This window comes from Poecilia reticulata, chromosome 11, assembly GCF_904066995.2.
Source record: "Poecilia reticulata chromosome 11, P_reticulata-male-v2, whole genome shotgun sequence".
In the NCBI taxonomy this organism is placed as follows: domain Eukaryota; kingdom Metazoa; phylum Chordata; class Actinopteri; order Cyprinodontiformes; family Poeciliidae; genus Poecilia; species Poecilia reticulata.
In genome coordinates, this window is record NC_088840.1 from 16,754,708 (window position 1) to 16,780,663 (window position 25,956).

General features: G+C 38.3%; 1 protein-coding gene across 12 annotated transcripts in view; it reads right to left on the reverse strand.

The window, feature by feature from the left end:
• The window catches only part of ptk2aa (protein tyrosine kinase 2aa), a 64,673-nt gene that overhangs the window by 36,883 nt on the left and 1,834 nt on the right, over positions 1–25,956 (reverse strand). For 4 of the 12 annotated variants that reach the window (XM_008422137.3, XM_081612163.1, XM_081612164.1 and 1 more), the window contains exons 1-3: positions 3,521–4,448; positions 1,573–1,817; positions 51–220 (exon numbers count right to left, since the gene is read on the reverse strand). In XM_008422137.3, the coding sequence (XP_008420359.2) occupies positions 51–220; positions 1,573–1,817; positions 3,521–3,644 (539 nt within the window). In that variant the 5' untranslated portion in view covers positions 3,645–4,448. Of the gene's footprint in view, positions 1–46; positions 221–1,572; positions 1,818–3,520; positions 4,475–7,820; positions 7,848–15,961; positions 16,227–25,581; positions 25,685–25,956 lie in introns of those variants that run through there. The other 8 variants (XM_081612160.1, XM_008422129.3, XM_081612159.1 and 5 more) reach the window with 7 other exon arrangements.

Genomic DNA, 25,956 nt, shown 5'->3' on the forward strand with positions numbered 1-25,956 from the left:
AGAGATGAGGCTGAATTTAATCACACGGTCCCCTGTCCTGCCCGTCCTACCTCCACTCCTCGTTGGACCGTGCCTGTTCGTATTTCTCCCTGATGTGGGACACACCCATGTCCGGGTGGAGCCAGTGCACTTGGTCTCTGGACTGGCTGTTGCTGAGTCGGAGGCCAAAGCATGAGGTCCAACGGACCTTGTTGATGTCCAGAATCTTCTGGATGATCCCCTGCATTCACGAAGGACCAGAAAAATTCAGTTAGAAGGTAGGAATGTCTACCAGGCTAAACTAATCGGTTTATCCATTTTTCTTCAGTCTACCTGCACATCTGTACAGAATCAAACATTCAGCTCTGCTTCATCAAACACTTCCAAGGGTGGTTATGTTCACATCTTACATTTTGTTTCGGGTCACAAAGTGTGTGTGTGTGTTTGTGTACATTTTTTGACTCCAAGCGATTTAACATGAGGCCCCCACCCAAACAACTTGGCAGACATCATACGTCCATAATAATGCTCAGAGAACCGTGCGTGTTGCCATGAAAAAGGCTGGGGGCTCTGACCTAGATACCAAAGAAGATGGGGATTAAAGGAGAAGAGTGGGGCGGATATATGCAGTAACATATCCTGCATGACCACTAACAATTCACACTGAGTTAGGTACTTTCTGTCATGGTTCAAATGAAAAGCGTGCTTCAATGCGGCTTAAATAAACACAAAAAATTGGCCCCTTAAGATGCATGCAAGCAGAAAAGCTGCTTGTGTTGAGTTTTTGTTATCAGAGCTGACAGCTTGGACCGCAAGCTGCAAAAACATCAGAAAATGTTCACTTTTTACTCTGCTTCAGAGTATGAACTTTTAATGTTATGTTGTAAATCCTTCTTTCAAAAGAAATTTATACAGGTGTCCCCCAAGGCTCAGTTCTTGGATCACTTCTTTTTAGTTTGTATATGACTGATGTGTTATACTGGATTCCTGGTGCAGGTTTGTAGCTGGCAAGCTGTGTTAAAACAACTGTTGTGATATTTGAATTCATGCCTCAAGCTGAATGTAAAAAAATATATATATTTTTTTTTTACTCAAGGGTTCCTCTCTTTGAATGATAGTAACTGTTAGCAACTTCTAACAAGTCTTAGAAGTAAAATATCATGGGAGTCATTTTATGTCATTACTGACAACAGTTTTCCTGCTGCAGATGTTTTCATGTATACAGTTACTTTTTGTTTTTGGTCCATTGCTGTAACTTCCAGGTCAAAACCAGAAGGAAAAAACAACAAGAAAGCCTCTGTGGATTATATGCAACAGGGCGATTAACACCTCGGAAAGGAAACCTGTTACATCACACCACCTACATGTAGTGACTGTAAGCTGAATTTCAAAACATCCGTGCAAGTTGCAAACCTCAAACTTACTTTTAAGGCTTACTTGTAAGACTACTGGGTTGTGCTTGGTTCCTGTTAGAACTACTGGTTCAGCCATTTGTGGGACATACACTGGGAAACTGTTACATGTCTTAACTTAAAGCATCTCCAGAACAAAAAGCCTTCTTTGTAGGAGTTAACAGGTGAATGCGTGTCTTACCCTGACATCAGTCGCATCTCCGTATCTGATGTTGGATGACCAGAAGCTGTGTTCAGTGTTGGTCTCAAAGTAATGGAAGACTTTCAGAACCCTGTCCACGGAACCAGCCATGGTGCGGTCCGATCCCCCTGCGCTCAGCCGAGACTTGGCGCCTGCTAGGAAGGCATTGTTCAGGTTTGGGTCCATATAGGCTGTTGCCATGGTTTTCCCTGCTGAGACTGCCGCTGCTAGGTGTCTGTCATATTCTGCAGGGTTCAGAGAGGAAAAGCTGAGGTAAGTTAAAGGAAGAAGTAAAAGTAAAGTTTTAAAATTTAGCATGTTTTAGAATTTTAAAAAGTTAAACTCGTAAAATAAATAACTTCTTAATTGACGTGAATTTTTCATCTGGGTACGTCAGCAGACAATAAAGAGTCGTTATGGTCCACTAAATACAGTTTATAACCTTTTTAGAAATGTATACACACTACAACACTTTCAGGTTTCTAAAGATGCTACCAGAACAAAAACAAAGACGTTTAAATTCAACCTCAGGTGTAAAACACAATAACTCTAATACAACTGTAAAAATCTGTTGAGGTGGAGTTATTTGTAATTCCTTTAAGTACTAAATATGAGTTGAACAATAAGGAAAATAGTATCCAGAAAAGGGCAAATGATAAGTCAGAACTTTAGAAGTCTGTAAAAGTTCAATAAAAAATTTGTTTTGCAGGAAGTGATTTCTGCCACATGTTTTAGAACATATGTTCTGAGGTAAGTAGTAAAGTGAAAAATATTTGATGATCCGACACAAACAAAACGGAAAAAAAACGAAACCACTAATCATGTTTTGATGGAATGCAAAGGCATGGATCAGTTTGCAACATCACAGTACAACAAAATGTTAAAAGGTTCTAAAGCTGAGCGTTATCCTACTCCAACCATTTAAAAGGACACCAAAGGGCCCCATAGTGACCGCTGTTTTCTCCATCTGTTAGAAGACTGACATATAATTGTGATGGAACTGCCCCTCCCCTGCTTGTTGCTGGACATAGTGTTCAGCTGGCTGAAATGAGCCCCCGCTGCTTTAACCTCACTTACAAGCCAATATTTTGCTGCTTGGAAAAACTTATGAGCAATATAAAGGTATATAGTGGAATAGTTTCACTATATTACCATAGCACCAGTAGGGATATTTGCTGTCTTTTGTTTTGTATCAAAGAAACAAGATACATGGGGACAAAAGCATAAATTAAACAAATACTGAATGATCGTCGTAAATCAGTTGTTGGTTGAACAGTAAAATCTACTGTCAACTCCAGATTGTTCCAGCGCTAACGTTGCACATCTGAGTCCTCCTCGCTTCTGTTTTCCTACTCTGGCCTTCCTGTCCCTTTTGACGTAAACGCTGTACAGTAAGTATCCATTCTTCAATAGAATTGTTCTTAGGAAAGACTAAAAAAAACAATGAACAATAAGATACCAAAGAGAAATGAAGCGACGCAATTGCAGCCAGCGCCAAGTCTCTTACTGCAGCTATAAACCAGAGCAGACAATGCCCCACAGGCGGCCATGTTATCCTAAATAAGAAGTTCTGACATTGACACACTTCCTGTAAACTTCATCTGGAAACATAAACGTGTTGCTCTGTCGTCAATATCAGAAAGCAGAGCTTCAGATCTGCCTCAAGTTTCATTGTTCTGCTTCCCTTCCTTCCTTCCTGTGCTTGTCCTCCATTAGAAGAAAATGGATACGTTTTGGAAGGTAATTGCACCTGGGAGGACTGGACAGGGGGCACACACACACACACACGCAGACATATACAAACACACATTCTGCTGCAAGAACTGGTAGCTTTCCCGGTATACCAACTCCAGTTCCCATGGAGTCAGATGTCACGCAGTGTGTGAGTGGTCTCATGCTCCTTGCTGCATGTTTCTGAGTGTGTGCTCTGAGGAGATTTCACTCATACCTCGGTCCCAGCACAAGGGGAAAGGACTGCAGCCGCTCATCGCCATAGAAACGCATGTCTGCCCCTTCCTCTGCCTGTCTGCTCCGAGGACGGAGAGGCAGCTCGGCGCTTCACAGCCTCGCATCGCTACGCGCCGAAGTCAAATAAACAAGCGCAGCAGGATCCTGAGACGCCTTTCAGAAGGCTCTTACATAATCCAAACGCTAATTTACACAAAAATACATCCTGGAAGGGGCAAAGTAGCTCTTACACAACAGTTTGCAAAATGTTACTTCCAACTGAGTAAAATCGACAGAAGGCCCATTTTTAAAGTGTTGAAAACAGCATGAAAATCCTCCAGAGTTGGCCGATCCGGGAAGAGTTTCAGCTCAACAAAACTTGTCCTCTTGATATTTTCCTTTCATCCAAAGTTCACACAGAACAACAAGATTCCCTGGAGACCCTCAAAACTTCAATGCTCTTCCTTTCCTATCCGCTCCACAGTTACTCCTTAGTGCCTTTTCTCTGATGAAAACACATCGTTGGTTTTCAGACTCAAACGACGCTTTGTGCTTGACCTCCCTCGTCTTGGTCACTGTGAAAGTTTCAAGCAACTGTTGCTCAGGGGAGAGAATAAATCCGCCAGGTTGCTGGGTAAAATCCTCCTTTATCGAGAACACAAAGCCAAATCCAGCTCATACAGAACTGATCCAGAGGAGCTTCAGCCTGCTGGTGCTCAAAAGAGAAGGAGCTGCAATTACTGCGTTCACAGAGAAACAAACACAGAGTTATCGTCTTTTGTCGGAAACAGAAAGTGAGAGGACAGATTGAGCCGCCTAAACAAAGGAAGCAGAGACAGAGATGGGGAGGAATACAGCGATTGTTTCCATGTGAATGAGAGGAAAACGAGGACAGAGCAACACAACTGAAAGAAAGTTTAGGGAGGAATGAGAGCACTCCATCCAGAGGGGACTGATGGTGGAGGAGGAGGAGCTAAAATCTATTAATATGCTAATTCGATCCTCTCCATTTGACACAAAAACACTCCCACCCTTGCTCATGAGGCTTATCTCTAATCTTAAGCTTATAAAAGTGAGTCAAGGAATGTAAAATACCCATTTTCTATGCAGGAAAGTTTATTTTATTTAGCAAAGGACAGAAGTGTACACATCTGAGTTCGGGTTGCTTAGAAATGCAGAAAACCCCCAAATCCATCGCAATTCAAATGAAAACTTAAGATTTTCTTCAGATATTTTGATTTAAATTCACGTTTTACAAGAAATATGAAACAAAAAATTAATAACTGAAATGAAATATAACTTTGTCAACTTAAATTAATCATGTCTAGCTCTAGAATGTGACCTAAATAACTCAACTTCAACCCTTTCCTACAGCATATGATTTATAACAAGTAATGACATTAGGTTTTAGTCAGTAATTAAAACTCAAACTGTAACTGTTCCATGATGGAAGAGCTGCTAGTGGATATCAAATAATTTTCTTATTTTAATTGCCTAAATATGCAATGACCCATTTTGAGGAGCTGTTTTCCAGGAAAGTCTGAATGTCCCAGGAAAAATTCCTTCCAACAATTATTGCTTCGCTGCCTTCATGGTCTGATTAGATTACACTTCCTGACCAGTTATCAAGTCTTATGGCTTTCCTTGAGGACTCTCTTGAAATTTTAGATTTTGGCCAATTAAAATGTTTTTTGTTATTTAAAAGCTTTTTTTGTCATCTAAGAGCTTTAACATATAAAAGTCATTATGCAGAATTATTGATAGAGTAATTTTTATCCAACAATTTATTTTTGCTATTTAAGCATTCCAGCATCTCTCTATTTTTTATTTTTTTTTAAACACAAAGAAAAAGAGCATTTATACTACTGCTTAAGGTATTTAAGGTATTATTTGTATTCTTAGTTCTTATGCATTTAATCAATAGGGGAAAATGTTTGATTTCAGCATTTGAAAACAAATCAAGGGAAAAACAGGTCATTGTTCATCTCTGGACAATTGATGGCACCTCTAATTATGGGGTTTGTAGTTTTGTTACCTCATAATAACTTTTAAAAGCTTACAATTAAGATGAATAAGTGCAAGATGTTACAGAAACGCAGTCGATTTCTCTCCACTTCTTTCCAAACCAGCAAAAAATTATTAACATAAAAAACAAAAAGATGCGGTCATGTCATAAATCTGAATGACCACATTAAATATTTCAATTAATACGCTCACTTGCTTTATAATAGTGATTTTGTTATGTCACTCCCATTTTGAATCCTAACAAAATCCATTCTGTTCTTCTTCCAAATGTATTTTATTCTCATTTTTCTAATTTTCTCTTTATGTTTATACCAGGGTTACATCATAAATCACAGAGTTTATGACAGAATGAACAAAATGTTGGGACAAAAGTATTTAAAAAAAAAATAAAACGAGTAATTTTCTTACAATTAGCGTCCTTAAACATGCAATTAAGCCCAGATAAAGAACTGTATCAGCTTCAATCGATCGCTAAGCAATCACTGACAAACCTGTAAAATCCTAAATCAGGATTGTCTCCAGACAGCCTAACAGAGCAGCCATTAAACTGTGCCTTCTCATGCGTGTGTGTGCACGTGCAGCTCTCCTATAATTTGTGGTCCATCTCGGGCTTTAGTCCATTGTTATGAAAATCTTCTGGGTAGCTGGGGGTTTGTGCGTTTGTGTACTGGTGGGGGCTATTAAAAGCCTTTTGTCAGAGGGGCCGGATGTTGCCATGAATGGGAAGATCTCCATTGGGACGGAGCCAAAACTCCTGTTTTTTATTATTATTTTTCTCTTAGCATGAGTGAGAACATTATCAATCTGGTACATAATTTAAACAGAGCACCTTAGTTCTGTACTTTTGTCTGCAATTATGACTTCCCAGTGAAAAAATCTATAGTTGTTACAAAATCTTTCAAATTAAAGACAAACGCTTCCTAAAATAAGAAAAAGATTGATGTTTTCTGCTTAGCTTTTATACTTTAAGCATATTAAATAAAGGACTTTAACATAAAAGAATATTAGTTTTATTCTTTGATTCAGAAGTTTGAAAGTTTGGGAACCACTGGTTTAGACTGATAGTTTCAACATTATCAGGTGTTTTTAGTATTATCATTATTATGCTTAGAAACTTGGAGTTATACTGTGATTTATAATTATTTATTATATTTAACTGCATTTCTGTATTACAAATTACTTGGCAATCTTTAGCAACTTGCCTAAAATGTGCAGAGCATCAATAACCAGCATGTTGACCAGTATATTACTTTTGTTTATTTTCAAGCCTTGTTTTTAGCTTTTACTACATTCATAAAATGTATATGCTTTTTGGTATTTTCCCTGTTCTTCCATGTTTGTTATGTTCTAACTTCATCACCTGGCTGGTAAACTCAGTGTTGATTCCATAAGGATGTTCTATAAATACAAGTGTCAGGGAGTAATGATGTAATACAAATACATTTTTAACTAATTGCATGAACTTATAGTTTAAGGGAAAACGTCTGCTGTATAGCCGAGGTGATAGCAACTATAATAACAAACTTTGCTCAGGGCCACATGCTGCTCTCCCAGCTCCCTGCAAGCTGCAAATCGTCACATGTGTCAAGTACAGAAAAACAGGAACGGATGGTTCCGTGTTCCCAAAATAAATTATCTCCTACAGTGTGGGCTGTGGACCCCTGATGTACGGGAAGGTGGTGCTTTGATCGCATGAAACCAAAATGAAACCTTTTGGCCAGAAAATGTAGAGAGCACTGTACGCGGAAGAAAACACTGATCGCAGAAATTACTCTGTGGGGATAACTTTCTTCACCAGGAAGAAGGAAACTCGTCAGAGAAAAATGGAGAAGATGAGTGCTGAATGCAGAACAGTCCTGGAAGAAACAGCTACAATGGAGTCGTGTAAATCAAAGTATATTTATGTGCTATAATGTCCCAGTCAACGTTCAGACCTAAATCCATTTGAGAACATCTATATTGACAAAATCTCTACCTTAAACTCTTCAACATACCTACAAATGTTTCCAACACATTTTCTTCCCATTATATGGAGTCCAAGCTACCATGTTTATGTTTCTTCTTTAAGATTCTTTTCATTTTCTTTACACTTTAATCACATGGACTATTGACAGGTAGCAGAAATACAAAGCGTACTAATGTAAATGTGGCAAATCAAGTTCTAGCAAGAAACAAGTAAATCTGTTGAGGCTGTGAACGTCGTTTTTTATCTTTTGTATGAGTGAATGAAGCAGCTGGATGATCTCACAGACTGTGTCTGAGGGTCAGTTGCTCACCTGTGTAGTAGGCGATCCTGGAAATATCTGAAAGAAAAACAGAAAAATATCCTGTCAGCTGTCTTTTTTTTTTTTTTTTTGGCCCCAAACAAACAAACAGCAGGTGTCCCCAACCCTGTTCAATTGTATGACCTCCAAAACAAATATCCTGGCCTGCTCGGCAATTTACGTCACCGTAACTGAATTAAAAATCAACCCGTGGTCTTCTGGTCACACACACACATTTCGCTCGGTTATTGATTGACCTTTCAAATCAATATCCAATCGGTTCCTTATTCACCTCCGACTCCCATATTGAGGCCTCAGTATTTAAAAGTAATCAAAGGTTAAAGTGGGAAACTCTGGAGAATAGCCCTATTGTTTAGTGTTAAAGGTCCAGCAGCTGCGAGATGAGGATGTGGTTTAACCTCTAGCCTTTTGTTTGGACGTCTAAACTTCACAGGAAGATGGAATATACTTCTGTTGCTTGACACAAGTGGAAGTTAATGCTTTGCGTAGCTTTAATTCCAGTTTACCACCCCACATCTAGATGAAGATGGATTAAATGGATTAAATAATCAGGTTACTCGGCAGCAAGACTTGAAGTTTTAGAAGGAAACCATAAGCCGCTGTAAGGTCTTAAATTTCCAACAAAGTCCTTTAGATTTAAACATTTTCTTGCGTCTTCTCGGTAGAACAATTTGAAAACTTAATCTTTGGCCTCAGCAGCAGTTAAGCAGACAAATATAAGCATGTCAGTGCCTTGCAAAAAATGTTATACCCCCTTGATTGGGTTTTAATGAAAGAACACAAAATAGCACATAGATGGAAACATAACACTTAAAATTTTTACAAATGCCTTGTAGCTCCATCATTCAAAGCATGAACAACTGCTGGTCTTTTGGAGTATGCCTCTTCTAGCTTTGAACATCTTGAAACAAAAATGGCTGCATACTCTTTTAAATGTCAAACTGGATAGAGAGTATCTGTAAACACCAGTACTTTACTTAAGCCAACAAAACTAAAACTGTAGTTTTGTTGGCAGGTGAACCTCAGCCTCAGTTAAATAATGCTCTCTTACAAACGTTTGAGGTCAGCCTTCTCAGATTTTTATTTGTCAAAGGTTTTATGAGACATTCATCTTTGTCCTACCTTCCACTTCATCATCGCACACCACTTTGTGTAAATCTATATAACATAAAATCCCACTAAATTACATAGAAGTTTGTGGCTGTAAAATGACAAAAATGGGAAATGAATACTTTTCCAAGTCACTATAAATACTTTGAGTATTTGACTGCTGCAGTGAGCTTTGATGACAGAGCAGCTCTGTGGCTCTGACAGGAAGTTCAGGAGAAGCTTTATGGGAACTTGACACCTACTTATGGGACTGACTGGGCTGTGTTAGAGAGAGGGTTATAAAGGATAAGCGTCTGAGTGCTTCAGAAACAAATACTGCATATGGATGTCCAAATACACAGAGGGCTTAAGGACAGACATGGCTGTCAACTGATGGTGGAAAGAAAACTCTACAGAAACAGAAAAAGATACAGATGTGACTCATAGCGGGTGCATTATTGATAGTTTTAACGACTCCTTGTTGTAGTTTCCTTTATCTGTATTTACCATTTTGTATTAATTGTATTTACTGTATTTGACCAAATTTTCATGGTTAACTCATCATATTTTTTTTTGTATAACCTTTATTTGCTCTTTGCAAGACAAATTTCTGGAAACAACAGATGATAAATATCCATTTGGCTAATTCTGGCATATTTACAGAAGATGTTAATTGATGTGCACTGTACCTGTCAAATAAACTCATATTTCTAATTTAATTATTGTTAAATGGCACTAATAATGCAGCTATATAAAGTTAGTAAGAGCAGTAATGAAATTTAACCAGGATGTTCAAGGTTTCCCTCTAGAAAACTTGCTCAGCCCTGTGGTTTGGGCACTCGGGCAGTCATTCATCCAGCGGCGCACAGCGTTTTTATGTTAAAACTGTTTACAATTGACAGGAAATTTGAAAATGTCACTTGATAATTATGTTTTATAGAAAGATTGGAAGATTAATATCTGAACACCAACTGTAAAGTCTTAAAAAAATGCTAACATTTTTTAAAAACTTAAATAAATAAACAGTGCTTAGCCTGGCGGGGGTGCAAGTAAAGCCTGATGGCCCGCCAGGCTTATAATACACTTAGGGAAACCTGATTTACATTCCATAGTACATGTTAAAAATGGTTACAAAATTACCAGTATTAGCATTTGAAAAGAAAATGTATTCTTGTATGAAATATCCTGTCAGTGAATCTACAGCTTTAGTGAAAACACAATTCAAATCTTTGACAAGTTTTACTAATAAGGCCAAATATCACATAGGCAGGTTTTTATATTGCATGCATTTTTTTGACTTGATTAGAAGATGCAACAGGGTTCCTATATGTTTTTATGCCCAAATTCCACAGCTTGAGAATAACATTTTCCATGTTAAGTGCACTTTTCAGTCCATTTAACAATGTAACTTCAAAACTTTATGTTGAGTATAAGTCTAAGGCATATAGTTCTACATTTGACAGACAGCAGCTGGATGGATGAATGGATGTTATATGTAGTAAATATCCCTCAGTTTCATCATTCACTTATCTTTTTAATCCTTTCAAAATGTACGGATATACTAAATAAAATTAAATGTTTAACTTCCAATATAGGTGAGTAAATTGGAGCAGTGAACTGATTAGGAGAAGTTAGTATTGACAGAATCTGTCTATGAAAGATCTTTAATGACAATTTAATGGAACTGAAATCTGTGTGTAACATCTGCTGTCTGGCCTGTAGGCTGTCTGAGCTCTTTTGCATCTCTGCTTGTCTCTCTCTGTTAACAATGCAGAGTAGTCTAAGTTCTGCGTAGTCCAAGTTTTGCAGCCACATTGGCGATGCTGCAGCCACGGGTTGAAAGCAGCGGCGACAGCAGTCTTTTTATGGTTGAGAACTAAAACTGAATATTGGATGAAAAGCTTCAAACAAACAAAAAAATAAAAAAAATAAAAAAATAGCAATGCAGAAGCTTTCCACTCAAATAAAATACAAAAGAATACAAAAAGTACAAAAAGATATTAGAAGCAAAATTGTCAAGAATTTAATTAGAAACAGTCGATGCACAAAGAAACACACATACAGAAAACAAGCTTGTCTGCAGACTGACAGGCAGCCCAGCGGACACCTGCTCCTCCAACTGAGTGGAGCTGAAAGCAGGAAAAGGATTCAAAGCCTAGTCTGTGTGGATTGTGTCATGTGTCACTCAACATAATCCAAACTGAACTCTCTCACTCTTCGAGTTAAAGATTTTGGTTTTTGGATTAGGTTATCTTTCATGATGTCACAATTCTTCAAAACTCTTTGAATTCATGTAAATTTTACTGAAGGGTATTTTATTTAGCAATTATAAAACAGCTAAAAATCTGCGGCCTCTTGGTAAATGTAATGTAGCCTAATTTAGATAGAAATGTGGTTCCCCATTAGACAGCACAAGCCTTGAATTTAAATTTAATGTTTTCTTTCCTTCCTAATACGAAGAGCAGAGAAATGTCTGGCTCTTCTTGGCCTGATTTTGAGGGAATGAAACAAAGTTAATTATTGTAATCAAAGCCACAAATTCTAAGTCGCTCTAAAGATTTTCCAAATGTCTCCCATGTCTGAGCAGAGACACACTGCAGGGCACATTTGCACGCAAGCTCCGACTTTTTGAGGGTGAGCTAAGAAGTATGAAGAGCAGCACAATAATCTGTGTGGGAAAACAAAGAATGCCGGTATAAAGTGGAAAACCTGCCTCCTAGTAAAGACAGTATGCTTGTATAGATGGAATCTATAATTTGCGATTTCAGATCTAAACTTTAACCCTGATGTTTCCAAATTGAGTATGCTCCATGATAGAGAAAGTTTGAAAGCTAAAACATATAAGATGCAAGCAACCTACTGGAAAATTTATATATTCCAGTGGACAGAAATTTGGGCACCATTTTCGTCGTAGTTTGTACGTCTGCTCTTCATTAAATGTTGACACAATGGTTCCAAGATGGCTCCTTCAAATTACTTACCGCTTTATTACTCATTTAATATGGTCTTGTGTCATAGATAAAGAAAAGTATTCAGAGTCTGGCTGAAAGTAAAAGGTCCAGAGCAGACCGAGGTAAAACTCCTGTCCCACTTAGACAGATATAAGTACCCAGATGTACACAAACACTGTCTCTTCAAGCTGAGGATAATTGCACGTTACCCCCGTTTTTTTGCTAACTGTAATTATACAGAACAATTACCAGAGGCTGCAAAGCAAGCATCTAAACTCCTGGTCTTACATCTGAATTTAAATCTGTTTGGAAAAGATCAGAAAGTTAGAAAAGGTTCGAAAATTAAATTATTGTACACTGAATCAAAAAAAATATTCAAACAGACATTGTTTTTTTTTGTTGTTGTTTTTTTTTGGCACGTTTTACAGACTTCCTACAAAGCTGACTGAATTAGTTGGTAGTTTATGCTGAAAGGTTAATGTTGAAGCTCAGCTGACATGTATTCACACATGCCAGTCTGTAAAGGTGTTAGTGGAGCGTACAGTCTAGCAATGCAACAACACAATGCTCGGGGCAGCGAACGCACCTGTCAATCACGTTTCACAGTTTTGAAATTAACCTTTAGTGTGATTTGCACAAGTTGCTGCTCTCAGTTAAGAGCAAGCTATGAAACATTGATACGACTAAGCTGCATTTCTTCTGCTTATTTATTTATGCAATGAGTTTGACGGAAGCCGGGCTCTGATAAATATCAAATAATTATCCAGCAGCTGCCCCTTGCTAATATAAACGCGTCTGCCTACATACAGGCTGCAGATGATGCACACCCTGCAGATAAATCCTACATGCACTCGCAACATAATAAGGTCACGGAGGCGCATGAGTGCTCGCACTTTTATCTGCCCAAAGCAGACAGACATTCACTCAAGTGTGCATCGTTCAGGTGCTGCGATAAACCCCAGCAGCTCACGGAAGATCCTCGCATGTTAATGCATCACACTCGGAGCAGATACATCATGTTTAATTCAGCACTGCAGATTATGGACGAATGAGCTGATGATAGATTAATCCTTCAAATCATTTTTAAATGGTACCAGGGATATTTATGTGTTGGTTAAAATCTTTGAACAGGGATCAGTTAAAGTGCAGTTCTTAATTGAATTACAGACTTACAGTTGTTTACGAGAATAAAACATGTTTATGTGCAAGGAATGCAAATGTGATATTAATTATTGAATCCTGCCTTCATCGTACATGAGAGGAAACACTTTGGAGCGGCTGGGCGAGACAAAAATGACTCCTCAGTTTTGATTGGTCGATAGTTGAACATTCTTTATTTGCTCTGGACGGACGGACGGACGGACGGACGGACGGACGGATGGATGGATGTGTACTCTGTCTGGAGAGTTTACAGTAAAATCTCATTGGTTCTTATTGTGCCAATGAGGCAGCCATTGCCTAATAACACTATTGGCTGCCGTCTGAGCGTCTGTTTTCATAAGCTGTTAAAAGCTCGACTTCATGTTGAGCAAATTTCCCTCCATGATGAGTCAATATCGAAATAGTTGAACTTACTGAAATATAGATGACATAACCCAGAAACAAAACACCACCGGGAGTTTTGTTGGCTTAAGGCAAAGTTCACACGCAGCATACACACAGGCTTTTAAACATAAGTAGAAACACATTGACAGCTACACAAAGAGCCATGTGGGCAACATGCTGCATGACAAAGCATGCCTGTATTCAGACACAGCCCACCAAATTGAAACAGTTCTGCCTACACTCAAAAACACACACACAAAGAAACCTCTTCTCATGGGTATGCTCAGATAAAGTTGAAACCCCTTCGCTTGTTTCAGCACCTTCATCTTTTGGTCATAAAAAAGCAGACAAATATATCCGTTAAATAAAACCAGGTTGAACAAAGATAATCCAATTTATTTCATCAAATGAAAGCTGAATTAGCTTAGGCAGAAAATAGTTAGCTTTCACTACTTATAATAGAGTCTGTTATTATAACAAATTATCAAATTAATTTCTCAGGAGACCAAGATAATCTCATCAAATATCCTAAATAAGTTAACTCCATACATCAACCCCTTGAACATTTTGAATTACATAATAATGATGAAACATTCCTTTCTCTATTGCATTTGGTTAACATGTGACCATAAATCATTCAGATTATTCAACCTGATAAAAAAGACTGAATCATTCAGTTGTGATAGCTTTTATGGGCAGATACTGGTTTCCAGTTTTCTATCCAGATCCCAACATAAAACTGAATTATAGTCCATGCACATTCTTGATCAAATAACCGTGGGTTTCCCTCAAGTAATTTCACATTTTACTATAATGTTCGCAATCAAAGAGAAACAGAATTGACTGATGCAGCTTTCTCTCCGTTAGTCCTCAATAATCAACAGTTTTAGCTTTAGGTGCAAGTTGTGCAAAGTGCAACTGAAACACTAGACGTTAAATTTTATTATGTTAAAACCATTGTGCTTAATTCATAAACCAGAATAACCTCTTTTTCCTCTAGGTTTTGCCTGCACAGCATTAACTGCAAGTGGATAAAAATGTGTTATCAAGCCAAATTTGAAATAATACTTATACATCAACTAACAGCTCCGCCAGAAAAAAATATCAGCAGGAGCAAGACTGAGAGTTAAAAAAAATACTAACTTTAAGTGTAAAGTCAATATATATATGAAAGAAAAATGGTCAAAAATATTGGTGACCTGTAAATGTGCCTCAAAGACTCTCATCAAATAGGCTATACAAAAAACAATAATAAAAAAAAAAATAAATAAATAAATAACTAACTGACATACATAACTTTGATACCCACAAGCTAATTTGTGTAATTTATTTATCTATCCATCCATCATCTTCTGCTTAATCAGGGTTTGGGTCATGAAGGCACAGAAATCCAGACTTCTCTCTCCTCATCCAGTTGGGCCAGCTCCTCTGAGGGAATCCCAAGGCATTCCCAGGTCTGCTGAGAAACTTAGGATCTTTTCACACCTGAAAGTTCAGTTCGATTGGAGACCGATGGTGAAATATTTGCTACATTTACAGCTGGTTCAGTTCGCTTTCGCACTGCACTGTGTCAAACAATCCAAACCATTTGAAAAACCTGTTCCCTCCCTTGCCTCTGGTGGCGCTGCACTACAACTTCCTGAAGAAAACGACACAAGACCTCACAACTTCCTTCTTTGCAAACTGTAAACAAAATGGAGTAGTGTCAGATTTTAGTGGTTGTTGGATTTCTCTTATTGGTAGAAGACCACAAGTCTTTTCTCCTGCTAGCGTTAGACCTTCGCGTTTGTATTTACCCAGAGTGCCCTGCGCTACAGTTTGCTTCCTGCAATTGGATCGGTCTCCGGTCCACTGGCACATGAATTCAAACTGTATCAGAGTTTACTTCAGTCGAACACAGACCTAGGTTTGTAGGCGGATTGAGCATTCAAATCTCCCCAAACAAACCAGACTTTCTGGGCAAACAAACTAAAGTCGGATTAAAGCGGACTAAACAAGGCTGGTGTGAAAGCCCCCTTAGTCCTACCAGTGTGTCCTGGATCTTTCGCTGCATCTCTTCCTAACCAGATGCCCCAGGCTACTGTCGATGTGTAGGAGCAGTGGCTCTGCTTTGGGTCACTCCAATTTTAATTTAAAAACTTTTTTAGGTAACAGATCGAAACAATGTGCAGCAAGTTATTCGATAGATGCAGTCATTTAAATTCAACAGAAAAGGAAGGAATTGCACGATTATCTGCATTGATGATGAAAAAAAAAATAATCCATGTATGACCTGCACATCTTTGCTTACAGCTGGTCAAGAGAAATGTGTGATTTTGATCACTAGGGTGACAGATGGCAGCTTCTCCCTATAACAAAACTGCTTTATTACTTATGAGGATTCAGGAAATTATAAAACAATTGGAGATAAACTAAACACACACAGAAATATAAGAATTGGAAGTCTCCTAATCACTGACTGACCTGAAAAATAAATACAGACCTAACAGAGAAACAAACAATTTCCTATATACAATCACAAAACGGTAATGTGTGATAAACTCTCACCATGATAAAGTCCCTCCATTTACAGGCAAATGTGAGGAGAAGTCAAGAAGAGAACAGTAATCCTCTTCTACCGCTAAATTGGAAAAAGCCAAAATCCCACCCTTCAGTGCTCTGGTGCCTCGGGTTTTGCTTCCCAGTTCATTCAGTAATGAACGCCAATGTCGACTTAAGATCACAGCTCAGCCCTTTCCGCCTCCTCTCTGTACACCAACTACTACTTTACTACAAACCAACACAGAGCAGCATGAGTGGCACGCGTGAAAGAAGAGGAGGAAGGAAAAGAGGAGCAGTAGACAGGCTGTAAGCATGAAAGGGGGAGGGAGATGAAAGAGAGAAAAGGAAAGAGGGAGAGGGAAATGGGGGAGTGGCTTTGATCCCTCAGGAGAGTGATGGAGGTGGGGGGGGGAGCAGATGTACAGGAGACAGAAGAGAAGCAAGTGAAAAAGGAAACACATGGGAACATTTTATGCAATAACTGCAAGAAGAAAAAGATGGATAAAGAAACCAAAACAAGGTCAACAAAGGTAAACAATGAAAAAGTCACACATCGCAATAAATAAGCAGATAATGACAACCAGAAGGAAATGTTGCCTCTAGCTACTCTATCTCTGACACACAAACGTACCCCTAAGGAGCCACTCAATTAGTCATAATGTAATGTTCTACACTCAGCGCTCTGCGACAGAAATCATCCATCTTTACAGCAACAAAGAGAAGTGAGACAAGGCGAGAAGCAGTCAGTTGTTCCACTGACTTTACACATTTGATCCAATTATACTTTAATCCAATTCCATGCGGTGTGGATAGTAAATCCCATTCATCTAGCGTTTTACACAGGCCATATGGGCGCAACTTTACAAGTCGGCACGGGCTGGTATGACATTCTGAAAACCCTACGTAAAAATACCATGGTTTTTACTATATTTATAGTACAATATACAATAGTAAAACTGCATCATCTTTATATAAGGCACTCCCTTAATTTCCACATCCTTATTTTCTGAGTTATTTGAGACCAGAACCTAAGACTCGGTGAATTGTGTTAGCTCCACTTACAATATATAACGGTGTTTTCCAAGGATCTGTTTTATTATCTAATTTTATAAATGAGTAGGGTCAATGTCACTTCATAGGAATACTTAGAAATGTAGCTCGAAGACAAATCTATCCTTTGATGCTCACTGTGATAATTTCCTTAAAAAATAAATAAATAAATAAAAAATGCTCACACCTCAACTGGTTGTTTTTATTTAGGTTGAAAATGCTATATCATGTGAACATATATCTCTCTTTTGTAAAGACTGGACTTTAAGCTTTAAGTAATTTACCTACTTAACTTTCAAAGCTTTTGTCACATCGTGTTTTATACCGCAGTAAACTATCTATTATTAATCTACCTTTCTTCAAGTCTCATCAATCTTGAGCCATTATAGTAATATAGTTATTTTTTGTTTATGATGGTTTGTTTTTCATCATCTTAAAAGTTTTAATGTCTAACTTTTTTTTTTATTTTGTAACAACTTTTGAAATTGCTTTGTTTTCTCAAGCTCTGTTAACTTTATAATAATGTTTTGCCATAAACCATTAGAAGTTTATGTGCTTCTTGCAGCCAATTTGACCTGGACTCCAAGGAAGAAGAGATGTTTTCACTCAGTGCCAACTCCCTGGCTAAATAAAGGCTTTATTTAGGGAAAAAGTTGGTCATTTTGAACTTTTTAAACCCCTTGGCATACGTTGATGTTAGGAACCTCTCCACACCTTCCTATAAGTCAAGCAAACATGGGGGAAAAACTAAATCAGGGTCAGCGAAATAATCTGATTTGGGTATTTGAGTAATATGAAAAAACAACATTGGCCTAAAACAAATAAAGCTGAACCAGCATTATAGGTAGTTCATTGTTTTATTATTGGTAGCTATGCAGATTTTTTTTCTGGCTTAAAATACCAAATAGATTTCATAAATCATGTTAGATGCTCAAGTTTTAATGAAGCAGAATCCAAAGTATTAGTTGGGATCCTATATCAATGATAACTCATCACATCTTGCTGTCTAAAACCCAAGGTTATTTTGGTCAATCTTGCAGAGTGATGGTGAACTGTATCACTTTTTAATTAAAAATAAAAGACACTGCTGGATTATCTCCATATAATGAAATACTCAGCAATGTGTGACTCTTACTGCTGGTCCAACTCGACATTTGAGTAACGGTTGAAATATAGTTTCTTCATCGTCTACACATTCAAACAAAAACAAAAAAAGGGAAAGCAGCAATCCAACAGACAAGATGAGAAATACTCAGAAGTAAATGAGATTAATGGCCGCTGGATTAGTAGCTCAAGATGTCACACAACCACACACACACACAAACACACACACACACTACCGTGGCTCTCATGTAGAAGGTTGATCTAATCTCTGCCCCAGTGTGAGAATCCCAGCTTCATGATGCTGGTGCACTAACACCACCCTCTAGTGGAGTAGATTTTAAAGTGGTATGTTCTCATCTTCATCTGAGCACCCAAAACTTTTTAGAATATGTAGAAATCTCTAAAAATAATAATAATAAACATATTTACAAGTAAAGAATGCATTACCAGTACAGCACATTCACAGAGATTGTACAAAAAAAAATAAAAAATAAAGCCAAAACTAATTTTTACCAATTTAACGTGGCTCGTTAGCGGTTGCACAGTCATCAGGACGGAGCAACTTATCCTTTATGTTTTACGTTATTCTGCACAACAAAGAATGGAGAGACATTGCTGCAAACAAACAGCCATAGTGCAATTCATCAATGAACCTTTGTTACAAGAGGGAGCCTACTGGTGACTAATGACAAAGGCAGACATGCATGCACTGACTCAAGGACAGACACTGCTGGATTATCCCCACATCTGACCTCAGCCTCGGTTTGCGTTGGAACTCCAGCATTAGAGAGACTGACGTCACCTACATGGCATGAATCCAGGTGTTTCACCACCGATCTTTGTCGCTCTCCTTGCAGGTTATTATGGCTCTGACTGACTACATGATGGGGGCTGAGGATTGCGCCACAGAAGACGTGAGGTCACAGATTTGGCTGAGCGGACAGGTGTGATTGTGTCGTTTTTAGTTTTTCTCGCTGGTTCTGAGTAAAGTCAAGACAAAATCCTCAGTAGTGTTTTATTAAGCAGTAAAATGTAGATGGATGTTGGAATAAACAAACAGCCAATTTACCTGACAAATGTATAACAGTTTAGTTCTCTTGGTTTTCAAATGCTTTGATTTTTACTCATTTTGATTTTTTTTTTTAAGCAATCAAAATTTATAATTTTAATATTATATGACATTGTAGGCCATAACACAGCAGTAAAAATATTTTTATTTAAATTAAAAATCCTTTTTAAAGGTCTTCTGTAATCTGAAGAGCTTCAACTGTTGAACTGGACTACAGAAATACATGTAAGTTTTCAATTATATCTTAATTTATTGAGGCACGCTAATGTAATTAGTTAAACTTGTCTAAAGATTTGAAAGATTGTGGTTCTGATCCACAGTTAACCAAGAAGAGTCTTATGAAAATGACAGATTATGGCAATGAATTAAACCAACATAATTCTCAAGGAATAAATACTTTTTTTAACCAGGCTTTTATAGAATCATTGGTTGGATTCTTGTGGAATCTCTTATTTTATTCACAGTCAAATATTTATAAAAACTGTCACTCTAAAACAAATAGATATATAAAGCTAAGTAAGCTTGAACACGTTTGGTTATTGCTCCAACTCTGCCAAATTAATGTCCAATCCTCAAAATTGTCCATTAAGATTAAACCCTGATGCCTTCAGATGGTTTAGTTATCACTGCCTCATTTGCATACAAGAATGTATGAATATGTTGTTAATTAGACCCGCCTTACCTCTAACTCATTGGCCTTCAGCTTTCACAGATGGGGAAAATATGCCTGATTTCATGGCTCTATTTATTAAGTGGTTTATTATGAACACTTGAGATAAATTACCATTTATATCACTTCTGTATTTAATTTCTGTCATTATGGTCCCTCCATGTACTTAAGCATGTCAAGCACCACCATCCTAAGTCAGTGGTGAGTATCAAAACTAGGTTAAGCATCAAGGGCAGAGAGCTTTTCCGCCTGGTCAGATTTGATATCAGTGTTAGGAACATGAACCTCAGGCAACCCTTACTTAACAGTCTAACATTTCCTACAGTCTGTCTCAGTGCTGATATTGCACACAACAATATGACACTGCAATTGTAGTGAGAACCATCCATTGGAAAACCATTATTACTCCGCTGGTTCCACAATGATAGTTTATGCTGATATAGTTTATGCTGTACGACACCCTGTTTAGTGATTTAAAATAAAATAGCAACTTGGCAAGAATCTCTTTTTTGTATCAATGTTTATAAATGCTGATTTGAAACCTTTGGGATAAAATGCCATGCATGTCATAAGCCCTCCAGAACCGACCCTTACATCTTGCCTTGGATTCTTTAGCAGCTCCCTTTAATTTCAGTATTTGCGTTTATGCAAACATAAAATGTTTCAAGATGTTTTGCGGAGTCTGTCAAAGATGCTGGACAAAGAATAGACAAAGTGTAGAGCTACAGAAATACAAAACACTTTAATATAAAGTTGGGAAAACCAACTTAGCTGTTCATATGCATCTAACAACACTTGTGGTGAGTTATTCCAATCTGTAATTAAATAGAATTGGTTATTCTGGTTAACCTGGTAAAAAACCAGCCCCTTGTACTTTGCTTTGTACAGAAGGTCTGGGCTCTTTGCTGTTGAGAAACAATTGCGTCCTGGAGGCGCAGACTGTGTTGAGGTATGCAATGCACCAGTTCGACGCTATGAAGCTTACCGAAAATTACCTGTGCTCTAAGCAACCATCCTCCACTGTGAGGAGAGAAGAGCTGATCCAAACAAGATGAATGTTAATGTTAATTCATGTGGAAGCATGACCAAAACAGACTGAAAGATTTTTTTTTTTACTTCCTTTGCTGTCATTGCTAAAACTATTGTCAGATTACAATTCTAAAGCAGTGCAGAAAATCAGTGTGATTTTTGTCCCTGGTCAAAAATCGACCGCGGATATCCGAGTCAAGGGGAGAAAGGCCAGACTGTGCAACCATCCAGAATGTTTTTTGAGCGGACTTGCTCAAGAAAGCAATGGCCAGGCTACGTTAACATGCAACAATCCTAAAAGTGACATCAAAGTGTTACAGTGGAGTCCTGCCTATTCACAGTTCAGTATTCAACCCTGCCTATTCACAGATATTTCTGTCTCATATCTGGTGCATCAGATATGACATCAGATATACGGAAAATACGGAACATTTTCTGTTAAAGAATTATCGGAAAATGTGCCCTTTTGCATATTTTTTTGTAGAGTATATCAAAATATTCAAAAGAAAATGTAGCTTGGGAAGCTGAAACACCTATGCACAAAGCACGATCCATCCAGAAGCACCAGATACTTCCTTGTTGCTGATTGGCTGTACCTCGAAGAACGAATAAATCGTTCCAGCAGAAGAGTTAAGATGGTTTCCACTGTATACATGGATATGAAGGTATATTTTGTATTTGAACTACTACAATAGACAGAAGCATTTTTAGAGAGTTCTCCATTATTCGCATGTTTAAGCTTTTTGCAAGAGGCCGTGGTCCCAATCCACCACGATACCAGGTGTCAACTTTATAGAGCCGACCCCCTCCTCCCTCCCTCCAAACCAACCAGGTAGTCTACTTGTATCTGCACTATTGATAAAACCAGCAATTGCACAATGCAGATAGAAGAGATTCTCTGGAGAGACGGTTTATCACTCTGATGAACGGTGGTGACTCCCAGGTACATTATCATTATCAATTTGTTTGTAATTTTTTTTAACAGTATCTTATCAAGATATTTTATGGAAACACAAAATACTGTTAATTGGACATCTACAAGAGTAACTGTAATAGTACTGGTTCAGATTTAAAAAGCATGTGGGAACAGATTTGATCTATCATCCAAAAAAAAGCGGAAAAATCTCTATGCTCTCATTAGTTAATGGTTTATAGCAGAATGTGCCACATTTTTTAATGACATTAATAATTTAGTCATGTCTGAAGGCACATTCTGAGATGCTGTGACTAAGAGAATGGTAAAGTAAGGCCCTGCTCAGCAGGAGGTAAGAGAAACCATATCAAAAGAGGGGATTTCCTGTTTAAAAGCCATTGTGAAACATCAACATGTTGCAGGTGAAGCTGAACACAGATAGTGGGTTTTATATTGAGGAGAAAATATGAGCGGAAAATGCAGAAAAGAATATCCTTCCCTTCAACATCTGCTCCTCTCATATTTCTCTTGTCTTTCCATTTAACAATGACCAACAATTACTTCTGTCTCCCAGCCTTCTGACTCAGTCCAATGCAATTACACTGATTGTTCACTCAAACACGACATCCGTGCACACACACATAAACTCACTCATCAAAGGATGAGAGGCAATTCATTGGAGCATCTAAGCTGTTTATTTCTCGTAACTAGTTTAATCACAGTTCAGTAAAAATTCTGCAACAACCCTTGGCTTGACCAGACACTTCTAATCGAGGAAGCTGCATTGCTTCTCATGTTGACAAGGTGCCAACTGTAAACAGTTATTATACCGGTGACACTGCAGTGACCCACTTGACCGAAGGTGGCTTGCTCCAAGTGAGAACAACTCCGTCTGTCCTTGACTGTGCATGCCCCGAGCAGGGATAAGTCATCACTGCTGATGTCATTTCCTGGCATTGTAGCAACCTTCAGTTCATACAGCTAGCAAACCGCATTGCACATTCATCTATCAAAGTGCATGAATGCGCACACTGATTCTCTAAACAGCTCTGTTTTAGCTGCGTCAGGCTGCTGAAATCCAATCGCACAACTAAGCAGACCTGCAATTACTTAACCAATAAACTTGTGTAGTAAACTTCAGTCACTGCAGCTGAAAATATTTTTGATAAGCATTACACTACAGTTATAAGATTGCTGCGCAAAGTTTAAATTAATGCTGTTTGCAAAGATCACACATGAACTTAAATGGAGTATAGGGTTGAGCCTGTTAAATATCCTTCAAAATGTACTTTAATGTTGTTTAAAAGCTTATTATGAAGTTAAGCAAATTTTTTTAGGTTCAGAACAATTTACAAGTAATTTTAATAGCAAATAAACATCAAGCGAAAAGGCTATTAATTAAACAGAGTCAACATGTCTCAAACTGTTTTGCATCAAACTGTTCTACACTTACTTGTTTTTCCATTATGGCTCCTGCAACAACAACAGCAACATCAAGTTAAACTTGCTGCTCTTTGCTTAAATAAAACACATTTGTTGTATTTTACGTTTTGTTGAGCTGCACTGGGTGGGATCTTAGCTGCATTTCAGCAAAAGGAAACAAAAGTCAGTGTTTACGTTGACGTTAGGGATTTCGGCTGTGATTTCTGTGTTAAAAAGACTAGCCAATGTGAACTGCACATTAAAAAAAAAAAACATACGAGTAACTAGACATTTATAGTCAAAAACAATACTGTAGGCTAGTTTTTTCCAGCTGTATTATCACATTACGTAACTGAACCGCAACATTAACAGTCAAACGCAACCACATGGGTTTACAGTGAAAGCTCTAATCCTAACTTTAAGAAGTGAAAGACTGACTGACAAGACAAGGATGATGTTTATCCAAGTTATCTGTGGTAAACAACATCCTGATTCCAGTACAAGAACAACAAGCAAGCATTCATCCAGACAGACATGCAACTCACCCATAAATACTAGCAAACGCATGAGCAGCGTAGCTGCTTTGAGAGGAAGAAGGCGTTTTCCTTTTAGGCTCCTGAGGGACACGGCATGTTTTAGGATGTACAATAAGTGCTCTGAAAATGTGTGTGTGCGTGCGTGCGTGTGTGTGTGTGTGTGCCGAGGGGTGTGGGGGTCTGCTTCCTGAATGCATCCCAAAAGCAAAGGGAATGGATGTACAATTTGCTGCTTATCTCTAAACACCCAAACGCGCATTAATTCTGCTTTTCCTTCAGAGTTAAAACCACCTCCGGGATTGTGAGATGCAGGGCTGCAAAGTTTATTACAGACAGATGCTGAATATTTAGCTTCAATGCAATATGTAACGTTTTGCATAAAACAGTGTATTTGCAACAGGGACAACATGTATCGAGCACGTCAACGTTTTCTTTTTTCAGTATATATATTTCTAAACATGCTGTTGACATAAAATCTACACCATATTTTAGCAACAAACCAAGTAATTCATAGTTACAAAGAGATTAATAAAATTCAATAATGATCACTGACTTAAATCTTTCTCTGAAACCAATATATAGTTTTCTTAGGTGTTATTTTCCATGCAGTAGTATCAGTCCAAAATGTGGAGTGTTTGGGAATGAACAGATGCATGTGTTGAGATTTTCAATCTGGCACTGTCCATAAATATAAATAAACAAACACACTGCATTTGTCAAACTTCCAAAACAAACAGCAGCAATTCCTCGGTTCAACTGTTCATTCATGTTTTCTCTTTCCCACCTTTGCAATCTGGAGGTGCCAAAAGCAATCTTAAATTTGGCGAGGACTGAAAAAACAGCTGAGGTAGGTCCGGGGCTGCCAACCGCTTGGGATAAAAAAATTTTTTTTAAACTCACACACACACACACACACACACACACACGCACACACACACACACACACACACACACACACACACACACACACACACACAGTCACCCTGCTTGCCTGGACTCAACACTCAAACTGCAAAGAAACAAGTGCAGAGTTGTGCGTCTCTCCAAAGTCAAATTACTTCATGAAATCCTCATGACACACACATACTGTGTGTCAGGATGTCTACATGCCTCCGCAGATAGCGACTGCAGTGAGTGCTATCACTTGTTAGACTCATTATGAGTCACGGTGTACTGCAATCTAGCAACACAACACTGCTGGCTGTGTTACAGTCTTGCCTTTTTCTAGAATGTTTTCCCATTTTCTCTCTTCTGCAGACAAAACTCGAACAGAGGCCAAGTACGGAAGACCTTTAAAACACATAAAGAGACAGAACGGATAAAAACACAGCACACATCTCTGCAGGGTAGTGGAGTGAGTGTAGCCAAGTGTTTCTATAAATACAGGCCTCCTGCACTGCTCTGCACTTTATACACACACATATGCAGAGAGATATAAGCATGCACACAGGCTACCACGCCTGTGCTGGCCTGCCGTGGATCTGCCACAGGAAGGATTGAATTAGGAAGGTGAAGCGGCGCGCACAACTGCATGCTAAGCGATTTCTTTAACTCTTACAGTTTGGAAAGCCTTTTTACAAACACAGCAATATGAAAATCGAAAAGACATCTGAGTAATTAGCACACATTACCGCACTCTGCTGCAGCAGTTGCAGAACGCGTGGACCATAATCATTTTTAAGCCAATTTCTTCCGTAAGTTAGACATCATTGAACACTATCTCGAAACTGCAGGAAAAAGGATTTTATTAATAGCAGAAAGGATTTCCTTTCGAAGCACTCAAGTGAGAGACGTGTGGTTTCAACGAGCCGCACATGAAAGAGAGCATTTCACCTCTGGCTTGTTGTAGAGAAGGAAGTGGCTCCTGCAGGACACCTTCCTGACGAGCATGTCCACTTTTCAGATGACAGGAGTTTGTCATTAGCCACCACAACCAGCGGAGTTGGTTTAGATAACTTTAATAATGCGCTGTCAAACATATAATTTGTAAAAAAACAAAATTAGAGTGGACCACATCATTTGCAACCAGCATCCTGGATCGCATCAATATACAAAGCAGCACTTCAGATATGGAAATGTAGACGTGCAGAACCACGCTCTAATTTGTGCGCTGTTAAATCAGAAGCTCCGGTGGCCTCAGGATACATTTTCTTGCATGTAGAATTTGAAGCAGAGGCAAACAGAGAACCTCTTTCACACTTGAGCGTA